Source organism: Pan paniscus, chromosome 6 (genome assembly GCF_029289425.2).
Source record: "Pan paniscus chromosome 6, NHGRI_mPanPan1-v2.0_pri, whole genome shotgun sequence".
Lineage (NCBI taxonomy): Eukaryota > Metazoa > Chordata > Mammalia > Primates > Hominidae > Pan > Pan paniscus.
Window position 1 is genome coordinate 25,596,853 of NC_073255.2, and position 24,364 is coordinate 25,621,216.

At 40.5% G+C, this 24,364-nt stretch overlaps 1 protein-coding gene across 1 annotated transcript in view; it reads left to right on the forward strand.

The window, feature by feature from the left end:
• The window catches only part of ABCB5 (ATP binding cassette subfamily B member 5), a 129,568-nt gene extending 115,127 nt beyond the window's left edge, over positions 1-14,441 (forward strand). The window contains exons 24-27 of the mRNA XM_008978731.5: positions 1,634-1,831; positions 3,994-4,200; positions 12,166-12,312; positions 14,244-14,441. Coding sequence (XP_008976979.3) covers positions 1,634-1,831; positions 3,994-4,200; positions 12,166-12,312; positions 14,244-14,441 — 750 coding nt within the window. The remainder of the gene's footprint in view (positions 1-1,633; positions 1,832-3,993; positions 4,201-12,165; positions 12,313-14,243) is intronic.
• The last annotated feature ends 9,923 nt before the right edge of the window (positions 14,442-24,364 follow it).

The window sequence follows — 24,364 nt, forward strand, 5'->3', positions numbered from 1 at the left end:
AAATGTATTAAATTTAGAAGTTTTCTAGAATACCTCTATGAGCTATTATACAAAATACATACAAGAGCATACATAAAAATAATTGAATTCTTCATGTTTCTGCGGTATTCTGTTTTTTTAAAACCTTTTTTATACAAATGCAGAGAGGGAAGTACACCAAAAAAAATTTTTTTAAATAAAAAAAAGAAATTTTTTATACAAATAATATTCATAGGTTGTAGGGGGCAAATGGAAAATACTGACTACACTAAAATAAACTACGACTACACTACTCTTAAATTTTGGCAAATATCCTTCCAGATTTTTTTTTTCTATTTCTAGATCTCTTAACCACATCTTAACATCAAATTCTTTTAACAAGAAAATAATATCATCAAATTTTTTTTGTTTACTCCTCACCCCTACCTGCCCTTGCTTCTTACCTACAATATGATGGGCTCAGAATGGGTCGAACATGACTAGTAAACCTGACTGTAAGGATGTGTTTTAAAATCCAGCCACCACTACCACCACACACACATGCACACACACACACAAATCCACTACTCCTTAGTTGTTTAGTCTAACAACAAAAATTAATAAGACTTAAAATGCAATTGAGAGGAACACAAAGATCAAAAGAACTTAAAATCTTATGAACCAAATATATAAAGGGAAAGTTAGTCATTTAGTGATAGTTCTGGAAAGTCTTTTTTAAACATCGTGGTGTAGATGAGTATTGGTTTAGAAATCATTAACCAGTAAAGAGATTGATGCATAGAGAGAAACTAAATGTTTAGGCAACTGTCACTGCCAAATAATGGTCAATTGAAAATAAAGATAGGGCTGAGTGTGGTGGCTCACGCCTGTAATCCCAGCACTTCGGGAGGCCAAGGTGGGCAGATTGCTTGAGTCCAGGAGTTTGGAACCAGCCTGGGCAACATAGTGAAAACCCATCTCTACTAAAAATACAAAAATTGGCTGGGTGTGGTGGCGCACGCTGGTGGTCCCAGCTACTCAGGAGGCTGAGGCGGGAGGATGGCTTGAGCCTGGGAAGTGGAAGTTGCAGTGAGCCGAGATCACACCACTGCCTTCCAGCCTGGGTGACAGAGCTAGACCCTTTCTCAAATAAAATAAAATAAAATAAAATAAAATAAAATAAAATAAAATAAAATAAGAAAGATAAATCAGAATTCAAAACATACTGTACCTTCACTATAAAACATGGCCCAATTTAGAGAAATAACCCTCATACATATAGTTTATGAGAACCCCAGCTCTTCTGAATTAAGCAATAAAGGTTTGTAAAGCACAAACCAAATTAAAAAGAAAAACGTATTACCCAGATAAGCTGGTCAAACAACCACCTGGGGAATGGAACTGTCTGTGCAGCAAAGCTGAAGGAAGCAAGTGGTTTTTAGAAACTCAGTGAAGTCAGTAGTGAAGATAACAAGAAACACAGACACAAAAAAATATAAACAAAAGTGACAGAAACCCACTTGCAGTCAACAGCTCTACAGAGATGCATACATGTTTAAAATTAAAAGGGCTATGGAAACATGCACAATTTTCAAAATGAACTTAGCCAGTATGCTACAGTGTGTTACAACCTTCCCAAGTCATTCTTCTCAACTCTGTCAACTTCCTTTCACAGGACACATGTGAAGGGAATTTAGAGTTTCGAGAAGTCTCTTTCTTCTACCCATGTCGCCCAGATGTTTTCATCCTCCGTGGCTTATCCCTCAGTATTGAGCGAGGAAAGACAGTAGCATTTGTGGGGAGCAGCGGCTGTGGGAAAAGCACTTCTGTTCAACTTCTGCAGAGATTTTATGACCCCGTGCAAGGACAAGTGGTAAGACAGAATTGAAACACACCTAATCTGGGGGTTAGCAGTCCTATTCTTAAACATTCACTAGGGCTTAAGCATCCCCACTGGTTTGGGTGGGGCAAACAATGCAGAAGTTAAAAAGAAAAATATCTCTGTGTCAACCCTTAACTAAGAGGACAAGCAAACCATCACAAAAATGATGGTTAGGACTCTGAAGTGAAGCACAAAGGTCCAAAGATTCTTCAACCATTCTGGCAGCAGAAATGTTGATCTTAGCCATGGAATTACTTTAGAACGTGGGTGCTGGAGATCTGGTCTAATGTTCACATCGTGGCTCCGTATTCTGTTCTGGTTTAAGACAGAGAGAACACTGTCCTCCACCTCCTTAGTTCAGGCTTCTGCTTTCCCACCACTCACCCCCACCTCCCAGCTGTCAAAACCTTATGCACGGTTAAGGCTTATTGGAATCAGCTCCATGAAGTCATGCCTCTAATATCTAAAGTAATGTAATCTCTCCATCCCTCGAACCTAAGGATTGTTTTTCTTACCTGGCACTTGTCTTACTATACATTATATTGTGGTTTTTCCATTACCTTGTCCTCCCCCCACCACCCACCACCACATCAGCACACCCACACAAAGCTTCCTGTCCTGCCTCCTGCCCGTACAAAAAAGTTCCTAAAACTCAGACTGCCATGTTAGTCCTCATTCTCCTGCAACGTACAGTCTTTTCGCCCTTACAGATTCTCAATGAGTGTTTGCAAAACAGAGTTTAGGGACTCAAGGGAGTCCTAAAGGGCTCCCTTGAACTAGGAGACACTCATCTATTCGCACATAGCATAGCACACTCCCTCTTCTAAACCTTCCACAGTTAGAACATACCAGAGTCTATGCCATCAATCAGGTCCTTCATGCCCTGGCCCCTGCCTCCCACTCCAAGCTCCTCTCATATCACTCCCCACGTCATCATGCACTGTGCTTTTTCTGTTTTTGGGGGGGCTTTTGTACGTTTTTTGTTTTGTTTTGTTTTTTTGAGACAGAGTCTTGCTCTGTGGCCCAGGCTGGAGTACAGTGGCGTGATCTCCGCTCACTGCAACCCCCGCCTCTAGGGTTCATGCGATTCTCATGCCTCAGCCTCCCAAGTAGTAGCTGAGATTACAGGGGTGTGCCACCATGTCCAGTTAATTTTTGTATTTTTTGTAGAAACGGGGTTTCACCATGTTAACCAGGGTGGTCTTGAACTCCTGGCCTCAAGTCATCTGCCCACCTCAGCCTCCCAGTCTCCTCATGTTCTTTAAACACACCTATGAACCTTTCTTTTGCTATTGCCCTGCCCAGAATGTCCCCTTTGCAGGCTCCTTCTCACTGTTCATGTCTTAGTCTGAACGTCCTTTCCTTAAGGCCTTCTTGTACAACCCCCTTCTCATGCCTCTCCATACCCTCCCCACTGCCTCAGTCGCTCTACCCTGTTACCCTGTCTTTAGGGTACTTTCCTCTCCTGAGTTTATTGAGTTATTTGTTCATGTGTTTATTGCATGCCTCTCTGCTAAAATATAAGCTACATCCATGGGGGGAGGGGGGAGGGATAGCATTAGGAGATATACCTAATGCTAAACGATGAGTTAATGGGTGCAGCACACCAACATGGCACATGTATACATATGTAACAAACCTGCACGTTGTGCACATGTACCCTAAAACTTAAAGTATGATAATAATAAAATTAAATATATATATATATATATATAAGCTACAAAAGGGAAAGAGCTTTCTCTTATTGACCACTATTTCCCTGGTAATGGAAGAGTCCCCCTCACGTAATGAGCATGCTCATCAAATATGAGATGGTGTTGTTAAGAGTGTTGTTATCTATTTATGTGAATAAACATGGCTGTGTGCAAGATGACACAGCTTTACACATGGAGTACTCTATCATCTCCACCTACTTTTTACTGGGCTTTCAGAAAGTCAGGTCCTGTTACAGTGGAGGGGGCAGTAGTGAGTTACATGCTGTTTGCTTCTATACAACATATGATTTATGAGCCTTCCTTGGGTAACTTTATACTTTGAAATAGCTTGAATTCCTATCCTTCTTGTTATGATTTGTGTGTGTTTGAATACAGTGAACTGTAACATGATACAGTTGTGTGACCTTAACACACCATTATCCAATCTGCTTTTGGCAGCTGTTTGATGGTGTGGATGCAAAAGAATTGAATGTACAGTGGCTCCGTTCCCAAATAGCAATCGTTCCTCAAGAGCCTGTGCTCTTCAACTGCAGCATTGCTGAGAACATCGCCTATGGTGACAACAGCCGTGTGGTGCCATTAGATGAGATCAAAGAAGCCGCAAATGCAGCAAATATCCATTCTTTTATTGAAGGTCTCCCTGAGGTAAGAAAATTTCTGAAATCTTGAATTATAAAGCTGCCAAGTAAGGCTAAGTAGCTACTGGGCCTATGCAGTTGTTTTTATGTATTCCTTGGATTATACAATGTATTTATTGCCAGAATCTAAAGTTAGAGGTAAAACATGAAGTCAGATGTGAAAAACCAAGTTTGAGATTTTTGTGTGATGATTTTCCTACGACCAAAATGTATTAATATTCACTGGATTAACTTTCACATTTTGTTATTTGCCTTCCATCCATCTACGCTGTGGCTGGTCCACACTATGACCTCCCCGCCACGGCGGTAGCCTCTTCATCTGCCTTCCAGTCTTGCTCCTTTATCATTTTTCTTCCTCACAGCAATCAGAGGGATCTTTTAAAAACAAATTAGATCCTATCCCTCCCCTGCTTACAACTACCTCATGGCTCCCCTGTGCACTTAGAATAAAGCCCACACACCCCATGGGGAGGGGCTGCTGAAGCCTCTGTAATCTGGCCCTGCTGTTTCCCCAGCAACAACCTCACCACACAGTCACTTTGCTGCAGCTGAGCTGGTCTCTCCTGTCTCATGAACATGCCAACTTGCTCCCCACCTTAGGACATTTGCGTTTGCCGTTTCTCCAGCCTAGACCTCCCTTAGGTTGGCTTTTGGCATAGTAGCGCCTTAACTTTCTTTTTTTTTTTGACAGAGTTTCGCTCTTGTTGCCCAGGCTAGAGTTCCATGGTGCAATCTCAGCTCACTCAGCTCCACCTCCCGTGTTCAAGCAATTCTCCTGCCTCAGCCTCCCAAGTAGCTGGGATTACAGGCATGTGCCACCACGCCCGGCTAATTTTTGTATTTTTAGTAGAGAAGGGGTTTCTCCATGTTGGACAGGCTGGTCTCAAACTCCCGACCTCAGGTGATCCACCGCCTTGGCCTCCCAAAGTGCTGGGATTACAGGCGTGAGCCATCGCGCCCAGCAAGTAGCACCTTAACTTTCAAGCCCTTTCAAATGTTACCTTTGCAGAGGCTTTCCCTAAACATCCTATTTTTAAAAGTCCCCACCAGTCCTATCCCCTATCACTTTGTCTTCAAGGCATGTATCACAGTCTGAAAATTACCCTGAGCACTTAGTTATTTGTTTAGTGTTTCCCTTCCCCACTAGAGTGTAAGATCCTTGCCTGCCATTTTTTATCACCTTGATGTCTGTATTGGCTGTGACAATTGGCACAAAATCTCAGAAAAGTCAAAAATCTTGGCTAACTGTAGAGAAGCCTTTGGTAGTGCAAGCATTGATACAAATCCAAAAACAGTGCACAGAGAGGGATAATTGTAACTTTAAGTGTTTCTAATATCTGAGTGTTTGCAACACACATACACACACACATAAAATAAATGAAATAAAAATAGAGATATTTTCATGTAGGGGCGAATTTCTACATGTGATTTTTATAAACTAAGTTTCTATCTCACTTTAAAGGGAGATAGTTAAATTTAACAACCAATATATCAAACAACTAATAATCTAGAGCCCTGTTCTTTGGTGAAGGCCAATAGCCATCATACTCTCTAACTTTTATACTCCTTCCCTCACCAGCTCTTCTCCATACTACATAGTGCCTACATGTACAAACAGGATTTCCCTTACTCTGGTAAGGGTTTGCAGTACTAAAGACATAGGAAGGATTCACATATTTTTTATAAATATAGTGACACTGTGAATGTCTTTTAATGGCAACTTCCTTTTTAACCATGACACTCACTGCATTGTTAATTTGTGGTCAGATTGTTATCTGCATAATCTCGATAGTTTGTTTTATGTATTGTGAAATGCTGCCCAATTGATATTTGTACCATTTAACTTTTATTCTTTTTCCTTTGAGACAAGGTCTCACTGTCACCCAGGCTGCAGTGCAGTGGTGTGTTCTCGGTTCACTGCAGCCTCCACCTCCCAGGCTCACCTGAGTCTCCCGAATAGGTGGGATCACAGGCACATGCCACCATGCCTGGCTAATTTTCGTATTTCTTGTAGAGATGGGGTTTCATCATGTTGCTTAGGCTGGACTCAAGCTCCTGGGCTCAAGCAATTTCACCCACCTCGGTCTCCCAAAGTTCTGGAATTACAGGCATAAGCCACCACACCTGACCTAACTTTTATTCTTAAATTGTTTATTATCTTCTATTCTTTTTATTGTACCAGTTCTCACATTTACTCAAAACTATATGCTGCAAAAATCCATTGTGCTAACTTTTTACAACAGACTTTGAAAACTAAGATGTTATTTCCTTTAACATTTTTTCTAAAAGAGTAGCTTATTTTTCAGTGTTTTAAATTTTAACTTTAATTTACCTTCATGTCATTGTTCCCCCAAAAACACGTAGAAAAATAAGGAAACCTGATACCAAAATAAAATAGTTAAAAAAAAAATCAAATCACATAATTCCTAGAAAAGCTGCATATTACTAAATGCCTTCGGTTAGTACCCTGGGGAGAATAAGACTGCCCTCTTATGCTCAGTTGGCTGGGAAAAACGAAGAGAGGAAACCAGCCACACATTCCCCAGCCCTTCTGGGAACCAAGAACTAAGCTAAATTTCCACCATAGTACAGCAAGGATGCTGTAACTACCGCATTTTACAGATAAAGAAGTTCAATAACTTTCTTAAAGTTGTATAGAAACTCAGCATTTGAACCTGGATTCTTTGTGCTATCCTGAAGGGACGGAAAGGGTTCGTAACCATGGTGGTCCTAGGGTTTCAGAGATGGGAACAAAGGTGCCCTTGCTCCTCCCTTCAGAAGAGCAGTCCAAAGCAACCACCACAACTGTGGATAATGGCACTGGTATACTCAGAGTGACACTTAGAAACATGTTACAGCTCACACGTAGGTTTTTAGGGAAGAAAAGTGAACATGAATCTTGTAATTTGTTGTACTTCCTTCAGATAGAATTAATTTTTTAGAGTGGGTGTAGTGGCTCACACCTGTAATCCTAGCACTTTGGGAGGCCAAGGAGGGTGGATTACCTATGGTCAGGAGTTCAAGACCAGCCTGGCCAACATGGTGAAACCCTGTCTTTACTAATAATACAAAAATTAGCTGGGCATGGTGGCACACGCCTGTATTCCCAGCTACTTGGGAGGCTGAGGCAGGAGAATCACTTGAACCTGGGAGATGGAGGTTGCAGTGAGCCAAGATCATGCCATTGCACTCCAGCCTGGGCAACAAGAGTGAGACTCCATCTCAAAAAAAAAAAAAAAAAAAAAAAAAAAGGGAATTAATTTTCTTGAGCAAATAAGTGGAGCCCAGCACTCCCTCCAAATACATGGCCACAGTGGCAGTGTGAAAATGGTGAAGCAAAAGTCTGAAAGAGTTCAGCTCTTCCAGTAACATGCAGTAAGCATAAAATATATACCCATATGTAAAACAGGCATAGGAAGAAAGTCGGCTTCACATAAGACACATTAATGTATTATTCATTTTAATTCTCTCCAAGAATTATTTAGCAAATTGAATTGTGTCACACTTTGCTTTCTGAGGATTTCTTTTACTTTTACTACAAACTTTGTGGATTGACCAATCTGCCATGTCCTGCTTCCTCAAAATTTACTTTCCCTGTCTTCCTTCCTTTCTTTCTCTCTCCCTTTCTTTCTCTTTCTTTCTTGCTTGCTTTTCTTGTATTTTCTTCCTTTCTCTCTCTTTCCCTTTCTTTTCCTCCCTCCCTTCCTTCCTCCCTCCCTCCCTCTCTCTCTCCCTCCCTCTCTCTCTCTCCTTCCTTCCCTCTCTACTTCCTTCCTTCCTTCCTTCCTCCCTTCCCCTCCCTCCCTCCCTCCCCCCCTCTCTCTTTCTTTCTTTTCTTTCTTCACAGGGTCTTGCTCTGTCGCCTAGGCTGAAATACAGTGGCAGGATCTCAGCTCACTGCAGCCTTGACCTCCTGGGCTCAAGTGTTCCTCCCACCTAACCCTCCCCAGGAGCTGCGACCATAGGTGCCTGCCAACTATGCCTGCCTAATTTTTTTTTTTTTTTTTTTTGCAAAGATGGGGTTTCACCATGTTACCCAGGCTGGTCTCAAACTCCCGGCTTCAAGTGATCCACCTGCCTCGGCTTCCCAAAGACACTGCGTCCAGCCCCAAGTCTTCATTCCTCTATCCCAACATCCATGCATTTAGTCACTCAACACACAGCTACTGAGCATTTCATTGCAAACCACTGGGCTTTTATTTAGGGAAGATAGGACAAATAAAGTATAGTCCTACTTTTAGGAATATGAAGCCCAATAGTTAAGATGAACACAGATCAACACATACAAATAATTATAGTGCACAGAAGGTAAACAAACTTCCATCTGAGCCTAGAGGGCAGTAGAATCACTTCTGGCTGGGGGTTCAGAGGAGACCTCTGGAGAATTAAGAGGTGATCTGAGTATTGATCAAGTAGAATTTCAGTAGTCAAGGCTTTAAAAGGGCATTCTCTATAATGAGGCAATGGGCATAGCCTGAGCAAAAACATGGAGACAGAAACTATGGCAATGTTTTCACGGAACTGTAAGCCAATTGACAAAGAATAGAGTATATAAAGCTACGGTATTTGATAAGCATGTAAAGGTAAAAAGCTGGCACTGAAATCACAAGGAAAGAAATGTTTAACTTTGGTAGTTACTAAGGAGTCATTGAAGATTTTTAAATAGGGAACATGTTGGGAATTGGATATTGGAATTACTCATCTAGCAGCAATGTAAATGATGGTAGAGAGTGACAAAGACACAGGCAGCTTGAGAGATCAGTTCAGAGCTATTTCCAGGGATAGGTTTTGAAGGCCTACAATAACAATTACAAAGTGAACTAAAACAAGAAAATTGATTTAAAAGATATTTTAAAAGTGGAATCAACAGGACTTGGCTCAAGATTGTTTCTGGAAAGTGAGCAAGGAAATGTACAATGCACTGAGCAGCCTCATGGAATAAAACACGGAGCAGTGATGAGAGTCCAAAGACTTCCCCCTACACACACACACACACACACACACACACACATACATATACACACACGCCACACACAAATTGTGTATGTTTGATGAAAATTCATTTGGTGGCAAAATGATGTGAGGATATAATATAGTCCTTTATTTATATTTATCCCACTTAGAATAAATAATCAAATACATCTGCACGAAATTCATGTATTTGATTACCAGTTGCTTCCCCAGATCCTTCTGGGGGTGTTAAATAATATATTATCTATTAAATATAGATAATATATCGTATATGTATAATACATAGATTTTTTTCTTCTAAGGTTGAAAAAAAATCAGAATCCTTAAATACAGGTAACTCCAAGGGTTTCGGTAAGGGAGTGTGGATCTGTGTAACAGCTCAAACCAGAAGGGTACAGAGCAAGGAGTCAATTTAGAACATGCTGAGTGTAATGTAATGCATCTACCACATATCTCATAGAAATATCCCACAGGCATTTGGAAATACAGGCCTGGGGCATAGGACAGAAGTGGAAGCAATGCCGCCTTGACCTCAAGGATCCTCTGAGACACACACCAGGTGTGGTTCTCTACTAATCTTCACAGTATCACCCAGTGGCAGCTCTCAGTCAAGCCACATCCTTAAGTAGGACTTTGACCACTGGAACCACCCTGAAAATCCAACCCAGTGCCTGCAGGGATTCTCCAGAAGGCAGTTGCTTTAGGATTAGACAGACTCTGGTGTCCCCTCGAGGACACAACTGACTTTTAGCTCCGGTTCATATTAAGGAGCCATTACCCCTTGAGTTTCTCATAAAAGAGGTGATTTCGGGGCACTCACCATCCCAGTGATTGCCAGAAAATGGATTCAAATTTTCGGCTAAAGAGAAACTCTGTGGTTCTTTGTTAAAAAACAAATAAAACCATCCTGGCTAACATGGTGAAACCCCGTCTCTACTGAAAATACAAAAAATTAGCCAGGCGTGGTGGCGGGCGCCTGTAGTTGCAGCTACTGGGAGGCTGAGGCAGGAGAATGGCGTGAACCCGGGAAGCGGAGCTTACAGTGAGCCGAGATCGCGTCACTGCACTCCAGCCTGGGCTACAGAGCGAGACTCCGTAAAAAAATAAATAAATAAATAAAATTTAAAAAAATTTAAAAACCTTCATCCAATGTGTTCTTTAAACTTACACTCTCCTACAATCCAGGGAAGGCCAAAAACTGCAAAGTGATTCCTAGTTTTGTATGTTCTTCAGCTGCCCTAGAAGAATTCATGTACAATTTAAGCTAGGCTGGCGGAAAGGGCTACGAGCTCATTATCATTCCCACCTCCCTTCCCAATTTTTAGTTTAAGATTGAATCCCCTCATTTAAATACGAACTTTGCAGTGTTTGGAAATGAATGGCAGACACAGTTTTATCTATGGTTCCAAATTTAACAAAATGCATTTTAGGAGGAAGGGGCCCAAGGCCTGCTAGTAGTCCCAGATAAATGACAGAGAAAACAATGAAAGTCTGTATTCTTTGCAGAGCATTCACGTCAGAGAAGATATTTTTACTAGGCTTTAGTAATTCAGACACCCGTCGTTTGCTACGAAGCATGCACCTATGCATGTTAAATTGAAAAGTAAGCTTTGAGATGACGTAGACACATTTTGTTATAAGGTTATACCACAGGTTCGTACACACGTTCGTGACACCAACTCTGTCCAAAATGCACTTCCTGAAGGCAGTCAGATGTGGAGAGAAAGGCAATTCCCTCAAGCTTCTCTAGATTACCAACACAAAATGAACAGCTAGGAATCACAAGCTACATGTGAAATGCTGCTACAGGATTAATCTTTCTGGCTATACCCTTGGACCAGCTTTCTCAATGGAGCTGATCCATCTACACATTCTTGTCTAGGTACCAAGGGCTTATGTTTCTTACAAAAGTGCCAAGGGCCACTAGAAAGCAATGTGAAGCCTTGAAAGGAAGCAAAGTCAATGGGACAATCTAAAAAGCAGGCAAGAACCTGTTTACCCCAACTGTACTGACCAATTGTGATTCAGAGGACCACGATGGCTTCAAGATTTGTGTGAAATTTTCTTTACCCTTCCATGAAGGGAAACACTGGAGAAACTGGGTTATTAGTAAGTAGGGGAACTATGAAAACACTGTGAAGTGCTAAATGTCACCATTACTACTTAGTGGCCTGAAAAGGTGAATAGACTGTTTCAAGACGCCAACCTGGCCAGGCGCGGTAGCTCACGCCTGCAATCCCAACACTTTGGGAGGCTGAGGAGGGTGGATCACGAGGTCAGGAATTCATGACCAGCCTGGCCAACATGGTGAAACCTCATCTCTACTAAAAATACAAAAATTAGCCAGGCATGGTGGTGGGCACCTGTAATCCCAGCTACTTGGGAGGCTGAGGCAGAGAATCGCTTGAACCCGGGAGGTGGAGGTTGCAGTGAGCCAAGATTGCGCCACTGCACTCTAGACTGGGTAACAGAGCGAGACACGGTCTCAAAAAAACAAAAAAGTCAACCTAACTTATTTCCAGGAAGATGGATGTACCACTGAGACTCCTATCCCAGCATCTGTAAGGATGTGCCCACAGAGGCTCAGCAAGAGCCAAAGTGAAGAAACCTCATAATTTCCTTGTTGTTTTTACTACTGCGAATCATTTTAACCTGAAAATAGTAGGTAGTATAACTTAATGGAAAAGGATTTGTGTTTACTGTGAACTTGTTTCTTGCCAGTAATTTTTTTCTTATGCTTTAATTTGAAAAATTTCTTTGTGGAAGCATAATGGCAGAGGTCTACTGTCTGATCAGATAGGATATGTAAATGAGATGGTAGTGTTTACTGCGGCTTTAGCATTTATTTGCAACAAAGCCCAAGAATAGATTTCAACATTTGTTGGGACACAAATTTTCAAGAGTAGCAAAATTTGAAATATTCAGATGGTTCTCGCCCACAGTTGCCATGCAAATTTAAATAACTAAGACTTGCTTTCTTAATTGCATGCTCCTGTGATAGAAATACAACACACAAGTTGGACTGAAAGGAACACAGCTTTCTGGCGGCCAGAAACAAAGACTAGCTATTGCAAGGGCTCTTCTCCAAAAACCCAAAATTTTATTGTTGGATGAGGCCACTTCAGCCCTCGATAATGACAGTGAGAAGGTAACATCGTTTTCTTTTATCTCAGAATATAATACCAAATATAAGCATCCAATAACATGGAGGAAACCAAGGTAAGTTTGGAAAAACAAAGGCCTGGAAAGAATTGTAGTTCTAAGGTCACCAGTTCCAATTAAGGCTTTGGACCTTTACAAAAAGGTCAGTAGGTGGTGGGGAGGTGGGAGACAGTTGAGACAGAGGGAATCTCATGTTCCAGAAAGGTTTTCTCACTCAAATTTGTCTCATTATCAAAAGTGGACCAATTTTCAAAATGTTTTTTCATTCAAGGAAAGAGCCCAAGAAAAATAACTTTTCAATTTTATTATTATTCCAGTGATGCCAAACAAACTAATAAGGTAATTAGTATGGGTAAAAGAGTAATCTACACTGCAGGGTCAGAGCCTGAGAGTTATTCTACCTTCTACAGACTCAGCCTAGTTTGAGCGGGAAACAAGGAGGCAAAGTGACACATGAGAAAATACTTGCACAGCAAGCTTCTCCAGCTGTTTGATTTTGCTATGTCCTTATCCCTTAGGAGTTTCTTGCACATGTAGGCACTTATTTAGTAAATGAACATTGGTTAAATGAATGGTAATCATTAATATTTGTAGAGTATGCATTACATGCTATTATCTCAGTCTTCACAACAACATGACGAATGAGCTTCTTGTATTAGCATGCCCATTTTATAGAATGGCACACTAAGGCTTAGATTAAGTAACTTCTCTAAATTCTAATGGAGGGTATCTGACCTAAGAGCCCAGGCAGTTAATCCACCCATGATTGCTGCTTGAAGATGATTATTATTCTTGATTCTCAAAGCAACAATGTGTTATGAAAAATAAACAACAACTAACTTTTGGGATCAGACATATCTGGGCTGTAATCCTTACTTCATCAGTTACTAGCAGTATGACCTTGGTCTAACCTCAGTTCAGTTATCAGAAAAATAAAAATACTATCATTATATGAGGTTATTGAAAGAATTTAAATGAGATATCCATCTTGGGAACATTTTATGTATTCAACAAATATGGGTTTTCACCCTCCACTCCCACTTTCTCTATATAGCGTCATAACCTCACTGTTGGCTGAAATGCTATGTTAACAGGACAGTTCTACAGCTAAATCCCACCAAAAACAAAACAAAATCTATGAGAGAAAATTAGATAAATAAATTAGACAATTCTACTTAGGTATACTACTTAGAAATACTAATTCCTGACTTTGAGTTTAGAACTACTCAAAGAAATGATAGTAGAAATTTGAGTAGTATTAGAACTACTCAAAGAAATTGTAGTAGAAATACTACTATAATTCTACTTAGAAATACTACTTCCTGGCTGTGAGTTTAGAACCACTAACATATAAACAACTATTTCATTTTTATTCATTCTCACAAATGCTTTTCCACTGAAAGTCTTACATAATTTATCTGTAGCTAATCTTTTTTTTTCTTTTTTTTTTTTTTTTTGAGATGGAGTTTCACTCTTGTCACTTAGGCTGGAGTGCAATGGCATGATCTCAGCTCACGGCAACCTCCACCTCCCAGGGTCAAGCGATTATCCTGCCTCAGCCTCCCAAATAGCTGGGATTACAGATGCCTGCCACCACGCCCAGCTAATTTTGTATTTTTAGTACAGACGGGATTTCTCCATGTTGATCAGGCTTGTCTCGAACTCCTGACCTCAAGTGATCTGCCTGCCTTGGCCTCCCAAAGTGCTGGGATTACAGGCATGAGCCAATGTGCCCGGCTGTAGTTAATCTTTCCAGATTTCTATTGAGTAAGGTGATTATTTTACAAGTAGGGCAGTTCCTTTGGGGACAAGCAAATAAAGCAAAGAAGGTTATTAGATTACCTTAATTGATTTGACTTAGGTAAGTTTACTAACATCTAACTCAAACTGGTGATCACAGGTCTTTCTCTCTTCCAGGTGGTTCAGCATGCCCTTGATAAAGCCAGGACAGGAAGGACATGCCTAGTGGTCACTCACAGGCTCTCGGCAATTCAGAATGCAGATTTGATAGTGGTTCTGCACAATGGAAAGATAAAGGAACAAGGAACTCATCAAGAGCTCCTGAGAAACCGAGACATATATTTTAAGTTAGTAAAAGCACAGTCAGTGCAGTGATGCTGTTGAGGTAGCACGTATTTTGATGTTCGCGTAATGCAAAGAAGGAGTACTTAATAATTACTTGGCAAGCTTTGATCTCTTTTATTGCATATATCAATACCTAGAATCATGCTACTCAAGTACATACATGTTCTATTCACACACCATCTGACCTTCAGATTTTTAAAAGGAAGCAAAAATTTGCTTATTTCATGTAAGTGAAATAATGCTTACATCCTTCACTTTATAAAAATATTCTAGCACATTTGCTTATTTCATGTAAGTGAAATAATGCTTACATCCTTCACTTTATAAAAATATTCTAGCACATTTGCTTGTAAAGCAGTTTTCTACAAGGTGAATTTATTTCCCATCAACTTCTGCTATAAAATCGGAAATATGTTTCCAGGGGGAATATTATCCAGTTAACCATGTTGAAGGTTTTAGTAAAGGCAGTGTAAGATAGAGTGGGGCCTGTAGCATTGCAGGGAGAGTGTCTTTCACTTGGAATTTTGTTTTGCAGCATATATTACAGTAGTTTTGCTAGTCCCTTTTCTCCAGACCATAGGGATTTCTCTCAATAAGTATTCACTATTTCTCTAAATTTTATTCTATTTTTTTGTTTTGCAGGGAATAGAAAGGATTACGATGTAAAATTTCTGGGAGGATTAGGTAGCTGTCTCCTACTTCACCAGTAAGTGAAGTGCCTCACATGAGCCATCCCAAAGATTCATTATTCCAAACCTTGGGTTTGGCATTATAAGTCACAGGCCTGCCTGTTTATGAAAACTTACTTACTTAAAATAAGAGCTACTTTTGGGCCTGGTGTGGTGGCTCACGCCTGTAATCCCAGAACTTTGGGAGGCCGAGGAGGGCGGATCACTTGAGATCAGGAGTTCGAGACCAGCCTGGCCAACATGGTGAAACCCCGTCTCTACTAAAAACACAAAACTTAGCCAATCTTGGTGGCGGGCACCTGTAATCCCAGCTACTTGGGAGGCTGAGGCAGGAGAATCATTTGAACCTAGGAGGCAGAAGTTGCAGTGAGCCGAGATCTCACCACTGCACTCCAGCCTGCGCAACAGAGTGAGACTCTATCTCAAAAAATAATAAATTAGAGCTAATTTTATTGTGGGTGAAAATTTTAAAATGTCTTTCTCTATAATAAAATAATTTCCTTAAATTTTATATATACTTTATCATATATAATGTGTAAATGATTTTAAAGTTCTGTGTAAATAACAATATTGGTAAAATGAGTTACATTTTCAACTTACTTAAATATGTAATGTCACCTGGTGATTTTATCTTTATTCTTCAGTGTATTTTCTTCCATTTACACATTTAGCTAGCCTCTCTAAAGTGTACTCTACCAATAATTGAAATCTTGTTAAACAAAATTAAAACCATTTATATATTATGCTGCTTTCTTTAAAATGCAAAATAAAAATAAGACTGAGGACTTGAGAATCAGATGCATTGTTTAGACGCATTGGCGCTGACTGCCATGTGGTTATTTTGCTATTCATGGATATAGAGCTCTTGGTAGCTTCTCTTCCCGGGGTAGGGTAGACAAGAAGAAAATAAAAATATAGTATGGACATGCTCAGAACCTCAGAGCAGGAGCACCACAGGCTCCAATTCTGTAATCCCTCCTAGAGGGGCAAATATGGTAACTGAAATGCCTGCTTACCCTTTGAACCTATCAACATCTGTCCCATACCTATAGATATCAGTAAAACACATTCCTTTCTAATGTATAACCCTGCTAGTTTTTATTTCCATTTTATTTCTAATGAGTTTAAAGAATGCTTCACAGGCAGAATTCTCATCAATAAAGCCACTGCCTGCACTGGACCAAGCAACCATGCTGAGAATTGGGGTCCCAAAGAGTTTTTAAGGATTTGTAAGGTTATCAGCTGATGAAGGCAGAAAGTAGGTAGAGATCAACTACTTTTTAGGGGTTGCCACAATTTAAAGGTTTTTCTTTTTTTTTTTTTTTTGACGGAGTTTTGCTCCTGTTGCCCAGGCTGGAGTGCAATGGCGCAATCTTGGCTCACCACAACTTCCGCCTCCCGGGTTCAAGCGATTCTCCTGCCTCAGCCTCCTAAGTAGCTGGGATTATAGGCATGCACCACCACATCCGGCTAATTTTGTATTTTTAGTAGAGACGGGGTTTGTCCATGTTGGTCAGGCTGGTCTCGAACTCCCGACCTCAGGTGATCCGTCCATCTTGGCCTCCCAAAATGCTAGTATTATAGACATGAGCCACCACACTCAGCCAAAAATTTAAAGGTTTAAAATTGCTGTACTGTTCTTAAAGTTGTGTTTAAAATGTATCATTTTCATTAAAACAACAGTTATCAGTTTTATAGGCATGACTTTTTATGACTTTTTAATTCTTGCACTTTTCTTTTCTTTTTTTTTTTTTTTTTTTTTTTGAGACAGACTCTAGCTCTGTTGCCCAGGCTGGAATGCAGAGGTGCAATCTCAGTTCACTGCATCCTTGGCCTCCCGGGCTCTAGAGATCCTCCTACCACAGCCTCTCAAGTAGCTGGGGCTATGGGCCTGCACCACCACACCCGGCTAATTTTTGTTTTTGTTTTTTTAAACACAGGGTTTCACCATGTTGCCCAGGCTGGTCTGGAACTCCTGGGCTCAAGTGATCCACCCCAGTAGGCCCCAAACGTACTGGGATTACAGGTGTGAGCCACCTCACCCTGTGTCCTACACTTTCCTTTTCTTTTCTTTCTTTTTTTTTTTTTTTTTTTTTGGAGGGGGGAGATGGAGTCACTCTGTCACCCAGGCTGGAGTGCAGTGGCGCAATCTCAGCTCACTGCAACCTCAGCCTCCCAGGTTCAAGTGATTCTCCTGCCTCAGCCTCCCAAGTAGCTGGAACTACAGGTATGCGCCACCACATCTGGCCAATTTTTGTATTTTTAGTAGAGATGGGGTTTCACTATGTTGGTCAGGCTGGTTTCGAACTCCTGACCTCATGATCCACCCACATCAGCCTCCCAAAGTGCTGGAATTACAGGCGTGAGCCACTGCACCTGGCCCCTACACTTTTCTTAAAGCAAGGTATTCTGTAGCCAAAAAAGAAGCTGAATTAGGCCAGGTGTGGTGGCTCACTCCTGTAATCCCATCACTTTGGGAAGCCAAGGCAGGAGGATCACTTGAGGCCACGAGTTTGATTTCAGACTGGCCAACATGGTGAAATCCTGTCTCTACTAAACATACAAAAATTAGTGGGGTGTGGTGATGCATGCCTGTAGTCCCAGCTACTCAGGAGGCTGAGGCAGGAGAATCATTTGAACCTGGGAGTCGGAGGTTGCAGTGAGCAGAGATGGTGCAATGCACTCCAGCCTGGATGACAGAGGGAGATTCTATCACCCCTACTTCCCACTTCCGTTCCCAGCCCAAAAAAGAAGCTAAATTAGGAATTGATATTTTTATCTAAAATAAATAAACAAAATGGTACTTCAGCAGATGTATTTATTTATTTTTATAATTTTAACTTTCATTTTAGATTCGCAGGTACATGTGGAGTTCCTTTTACATAGGTATATTGCATGATGCTGAGGTTTGGGATACAACTGATCCCATCACCCAGGTAGTGAGCACAGTACTCAATAGATAGTTTTTCAACCTTTGGCCCCCTCGCTTCCCACTCTAGTAGTCCCTGGTGTCTATCATTGCCATCTTTATGCCCATACTTCTGCAGATTTAAATGTAAGTTTTACATGTTAAATCACTCATTAAATATTTTATAAATTATTAAATAATACCATGCTTAGGTGTATAGCTTACAACTTGGTATTTACTAAAGGGCTTTAAGCAATGAATGCAAGATTATTCAGGGCACCAAATCAGTGAATTTAAGACATGTTGTCTTCTTATAGTGCCTTGGATATAGTAGATACTCAATAAATACTAGGTGATTCAGTTTGAAAAGTCAAAAATCATAGCAGGTATGCATTACTGATACTAAGATTAGCACACACTTACTGAAAAGACCTGGTGGGCTTCAGTTGTTTTGCCTCAACAATCATGTATTAGAATCTCCCCGTCATGGGTATTATCAGTCATTGGTGACATACTCGATAGTTTACTTCTAGGCTAGGCTCGTTTAAGTCCATAAAAACTTTTTCTTTCCATTCGGATGGCAATTTTAATTTTAGTTGAATAAATTTTTAATTTTATTTTAATTAATTTTAGCCTTTTATCATAGTTTATGAGTTGGTTTAATTTATTTAATTTTGAAATAATTTGGTATTTGAGCATACATTGCCTGATTTATTTTAGAACATTGTGAGTCTAATTTCCCACAAGGCTTTTGTCTAGATTAAGGCATATTCCCTAGGTTCAAGGACTTCTGGTCTAAGGCAAACACTGATCTCTGCCAGTCATGACTCATAGCCTACTCCTTACTTGGATTGACCTCAATCCAAACTGTCTGAGCATCCTTGCCCTTTGCTTTTCCTCTACCTCTGGGCTTGCTTATAGTTATACAACAAGAGACTAGAAGAAAGAATGAAACACCAGTTTAAAACAACATAACAAGGCCAGATGTGGTGGCTCACGCCTGTAATCCCAACACTTTGGGAGGCCGAGGTGGGTGGATCACCCGAGGTCAGGAGTTCAAGACCAGCCTGACCAACATGGTGAAACCCTGTCTCTACTAAAAATACAAAAATCACCCGGGCATGATGGTGCATGCCTGTAATCCCAGTTACTTGGGAAGCTGAGGCAGGAGAATCATTTGAACCCGGGAGGCGGAGGTTGCAGTGAGCCGAGATTGCGCCACCGCACTCCAGCCTGGGCATCGCAGGAACACTCCACCTCAAAAAAAAAAAAAAAAGAAAAGAAAAGGAAAGGAAAAAAAAGAAAAAACACCTGGCCTAGAAAATCCTAAATACAATGAAGGCAGCTGTCCAGAGAGATCAAGATCCATCAGAGTCATCTGTAAATGTTAGTGTGTTACAGCAGGGGTCCCCAATCCCCAGACCACGGACCAGTACCAATGCATGGCCTATTAGGAACCGGGCTGCATAGCAGGAGGTGAGCAGTGGGTAGGCAAGTGAAGTTTCATCTGTATTTACAGCTGCAGCCATTCTCCATGGCTAGCATTACTGCCTAAGCTCTGCCTCCTGTCAGATCAGTGGTGGCATCAGATTCTCAGAAGAGCGCGAACCCAATTGTGAACTGCACATGCGAGAGAGCTGGGTTGTGTGCTTTTTATGAGAATCTAATGCCTGATGATCTGTCACTGTCTCCCATCATCCCCAGATGGGACCATCTAGTTGCAGGAAAACAAGCTCAGGTCTCCCACTGATCCTACATTATGGTGATTTGTATAATTATTTTATTATATGCTACAATGTAATCATAATAGAAATAAAGTACTCAATAAATGTAAAAATGCACTTGAATCATCCCAAAACCACTGCCCCGCTTTCCCAGTCCATGGAAAAACTGTCTTCCAGGAAACTGGTCCCTGGTGCCAAAAAGGTTAGGGACTGCTGTTACAGTAGCTCTCAGTGATCAAATCTTATCTGTTAAACTGCCCTTTCTTTGTAAGAGGGAAGGCTGCTCAGTGAGTCTTAAAATAATTGAAACACCAATGAGGATACCAGTGGAATAAAAACAATTTAACAAGGATAAGGTATGACACAGATGTCAGTGAAAAGAAACAAAACAACATCACACCTGTTTTAAAACTAACCCAGCCAACCTATTTTATATATTACCACTCCTTAAAACAAGTTATGGTATGTTCTCATGTTAAATCAATTTAGGTCATAGCCAATAAACTGATTTGCAGCCTACTCAATGTGTCAGTTTCATAGCATGCAGAGTATATCATAGCGTTACACATGACCTATTCTATGAAAATATTTCCTAGGTTATTGTCAACTTATGTATTCATTGCTTTGGTTCTGAGCTCTTATTCCAAGAGGGTTTGTGAAGTGGAATTATAAATTGATTGGAAATAGTCCAGAGAGGAAACTGGGAAGATTGGAAATGGAGGAATGAGGGTAGAGGGTTTGGGGTATACAGTAGCTTTCAAGCCTTTATTTATTTCTCTGCCATTTGTAATAATTACCACAAATTTTAAAGCTCATTTAAAAACCATAATTATAAAAAATGCATGGATCAACCAAATATCTATAAATAATACCTCAAGTCTATAAATAGTACCTCAACTTGCCCCCTTTTAGCAAAGCCACGCTGATGAAGCCCATATTAACTTCCTAATGATGCTGTAACAAATTATCACAAACATAATGATGAAAGAATACAAATTTATTATCTTACAGCTCTGGAAGTCAAAAGTTTAAAATCCGTCCCTTTGGGCTAAAATCAAAGGTGTCATTCCTTCTACAGGCTCTAGAGAAGAATCTGTTCCTTGTTCTTTTTCCCAGTTCCAGAAGCTTCTAGATGGCCTGCATTCCTTGGACCTCTGCTTCCTTCATCAAACCTCCATCTCTCTCTGCCTCTGCCATCCTCTTACTCTTATAAGGACCCTTATGATCACACTGGGCCCTCATGGATAATCCAATATAATTTTCCCATCTCAAGATTCTTAAACTTAAAAAAAAAAAGATTCTTAAACTTAATCACATCTGCAAAGTCCCTTTTGCCATGTAACGTCACATGTCCACAGGTTCCAGGAAAGAGGATGCAGACATTTGCAGAAGGCTGTTACTTAGCCTTCCACAAAGCCTATATATTTGAATTTTTATTCCATGGAGAAGGCAAGCCAAATTTTTCACAGCTTTGCGCTGAGTAAAAGCTCAATCCAACGTCATCATTATACACAGAAAGAGCAAAAACTCACATATCTGGCCTTCAAGTCATGTGCGTTTTCCATTGCAACATGCTAACCCTACACTGATGCTGGGCCAGGACTTGGAAGGTGTTTGTCTTTCTCTCTTGTGCTACCAAATTCCTCTATTGCTGCTATGTCCTTTTGTCCTAGACTAGATTTATTTACTAAAAGCTTATAGTAAATTCTACTTTTTTTTTTTTTTTTTTTTTCAGACGGGCTTTTGGTCTCTTACCCAGGCTGGAGTGCAGTGGCGTGATCTTGGCTCCCTGCAACCTCCACCTCTTGGGTTCAAGCAATTCTCCTGCCTCAGCCTCCTGAGAAGCTGGAATTACAGGTGCCCACCACCACACCCAGCTAATTTTTGTATTTTTAGTAGAGATGGGGTTTCCCCACGTTGGCCAGGCTGGTCTTGAACCCCTGACCTCAGGTGATCACCCACCTCAGCCTCCCAAAGTGCTGGGATTATAGGCGTGAGCCCCTATACCTGGCACTAAATTCTACTGTCTTAGCATCATTATTCTTTCTACTAAATAATTTTATTTGCCAGCAAGTTAAAACGGCATCGTTAATACTGTAAGTATATGAGCTTTCACAAACTATTAAGCCAGTACACTTTTGAATTTTCCTAAAACTATTTCAGACTACTGCTTCTAATGATGGCCGATTTTTTAAAATGAAATGGCATGTCACTTTCAGTACATTATCTCAGTTAGTCCTCACATTGACTCTATAATGGCAGATATTATTGATACTATCTATTTTTAAAGAAAACTAAAGCTTAAGGAAATTAAGGAACTTGTTGAGAGTTAGAATCTGATTCAGAAACTTTTCTTTCTAACACCAGAGCCTAGAGTCTTGATTGTAGCACCAAGGTCTTCTGTCCACAATTTATTCAGCAAGATAGCTGATGCAGTCATGGCTCACAGAGTGCACTGGATCAATGTGAGGACCAAACCAAAATTTTGGCAGCAGCTGCATGGTCTCATTAAATTAACCAGGCACACCCAGAAAATATTCTGTATCCACATCCCTAAAACAAGATTGAACTCAGCTCAAGGTAGGAGTCTGTTTTTCCTTTAGTGTTTACTTACACATATAAGTCTTGGGGATTCAGATACTTTTTGCATGGAGAAAATTGCAGAAATATGAGAATTTCAAGCCAAGAAAAATGGAGAAAGCAGCACACTTCTTAGAAAAAAGCATAGTACTTTGACTGTAACGTCTGTGGAAATATTCTGAAAAGCATCGCCAGTGAAATTGAGCTTGCTGGGCACGTTTTCTTAGTGACTTATACTTAATTATCAAGGTTCAGTTTAATCCTACTAAATGTTTTTCTTTTTAAACTGTGTGAGTATCTGCTTAAAGAAGATGTTAGTTTACTGAGATTTCAGAAAAGCCAAAGTTAGACAAACAATTGGGTGTTTAAAACTGTAAATGCATGCATTGACTGCTGCACTGTTAGACTTAGGGAAAGTCTAATAAGCCAGTCTGTGTATTTTATATTTAAATGATGGAATGCCATTATTTCTGAGCCAGGTAAAATTTGCTACTGAACGGGGGGTATTTCATCTAATTAACTTTACTACATCACAGTAAAACAATGCATGGCTGAAATATTTTCTACCCAGTTGAAAGTCAAGAGATTTTAGGAAAATGGTTGAAACTGTTAAATTACCAGAACATTCTGGACAAATGAAGCAAAAACAAGGATGGAAGACAGGAAGACAGGCAGGAAGGAAGGAAGGGAGACAGACTGAATATTTGAATACACTCAAACAATTTTTAAAAATGTAATACACACTAGTAATCAGCTTAGGACTGGAAGTATAAAATACTCCACCTTCAAATCCTCTGAAAACCTAAAAAAAAAAGTGATACACATTTAAATTTATTTATTTATTTTTTGAGATGGAGTTTCACTCTTGGTGCCCAGGCTGGAGTGCAATGGTCTGATCTCGGCTCACTGCAACCTCCGCCTCCCAGGTTCAAGCGATTCTCCTGTCTCAGCCTCCTAAGTAGCTGGGATTACAGGTGCATGCCACCATGTCCGGCTAATTTTTGCATTTTTAGTAGAGATGGAGTTTCATCATATTGGTCAGGCTGGTCACGAACTCCTGACCTCAGGTGATCTGCCTACCTCGGCCTCCCAAAGTGCTGGGATTACAGGCGTGAGCCACCACACCTGGCCTACACATGTAAATTTAAATTCCTAGTCCTACACCCCCAGTTCAGGCAGAATTACACCTAGTCCACATTAGTTTCATAAATTCCTTTAATCTCCAATTTCCTAGAGCTATGGTCCCCCTGAGAAGAGATGGGTTAGTGAGTAACAAATTAGCCAAAAAAAAGGGGAGGGCAGGGAGCCTGGCTCTCATAAGAGGCCAAAGGAAAAGAGGAGAAGTGGAAGGTGGTCATCAAGAATCAGAGCATGGTCAACATGGTTCCCAAAGATGCCAAAGAAGAAACCTCCAAAGTAACAAAGAGAAGATAAATGTGTTCAATTAATAACTCTTGGAAATCCATGTGGATATTGAGAAATGCAGAGAGAATTGTCAAATGGAATGTTTCTATCACTTAGAAGTAGTAACAATATGATAATGTGAAATGCCAGGCGAGGTGGCTCATGCCTGTAATTCCAGCACTTTGGGAGGCCGAGGTGGGCTGATCACTTGAGGTCAGGAGTTCAAGACCAGTCTGGCCAACATAGTGAAACACCATCTCTACTAAAAATACAAAAATTAGCTGGGCATGGTGGTGGACGCCTGTAGTCCTAGGGACTCGGGAGGCTGAGGCAAGGGAATCACTTGAACCTGGGAAGCAGAGGTTGCAGTGAGCTGAGATCACACCACTGCACTGGGTCACAGAGCGAGATTCCATCTCAAAATAATAATAATAACAATAATAATAATAATAAGAAGAAGAAGAAGAAGAAGAAATAAGCTAGAACTATTAAAATAAATTCATATTTATTGAACACACATATATCAGGCTTAATAAGTGTTTGAGCCTTATAGGCATTAACTTACTGACAAGAAGATACACTCTATCGTTATTCAAATTTTACCAAATGGGGAAACTCTGAGGCACTGGGTAGTTAAGGAACCTTACC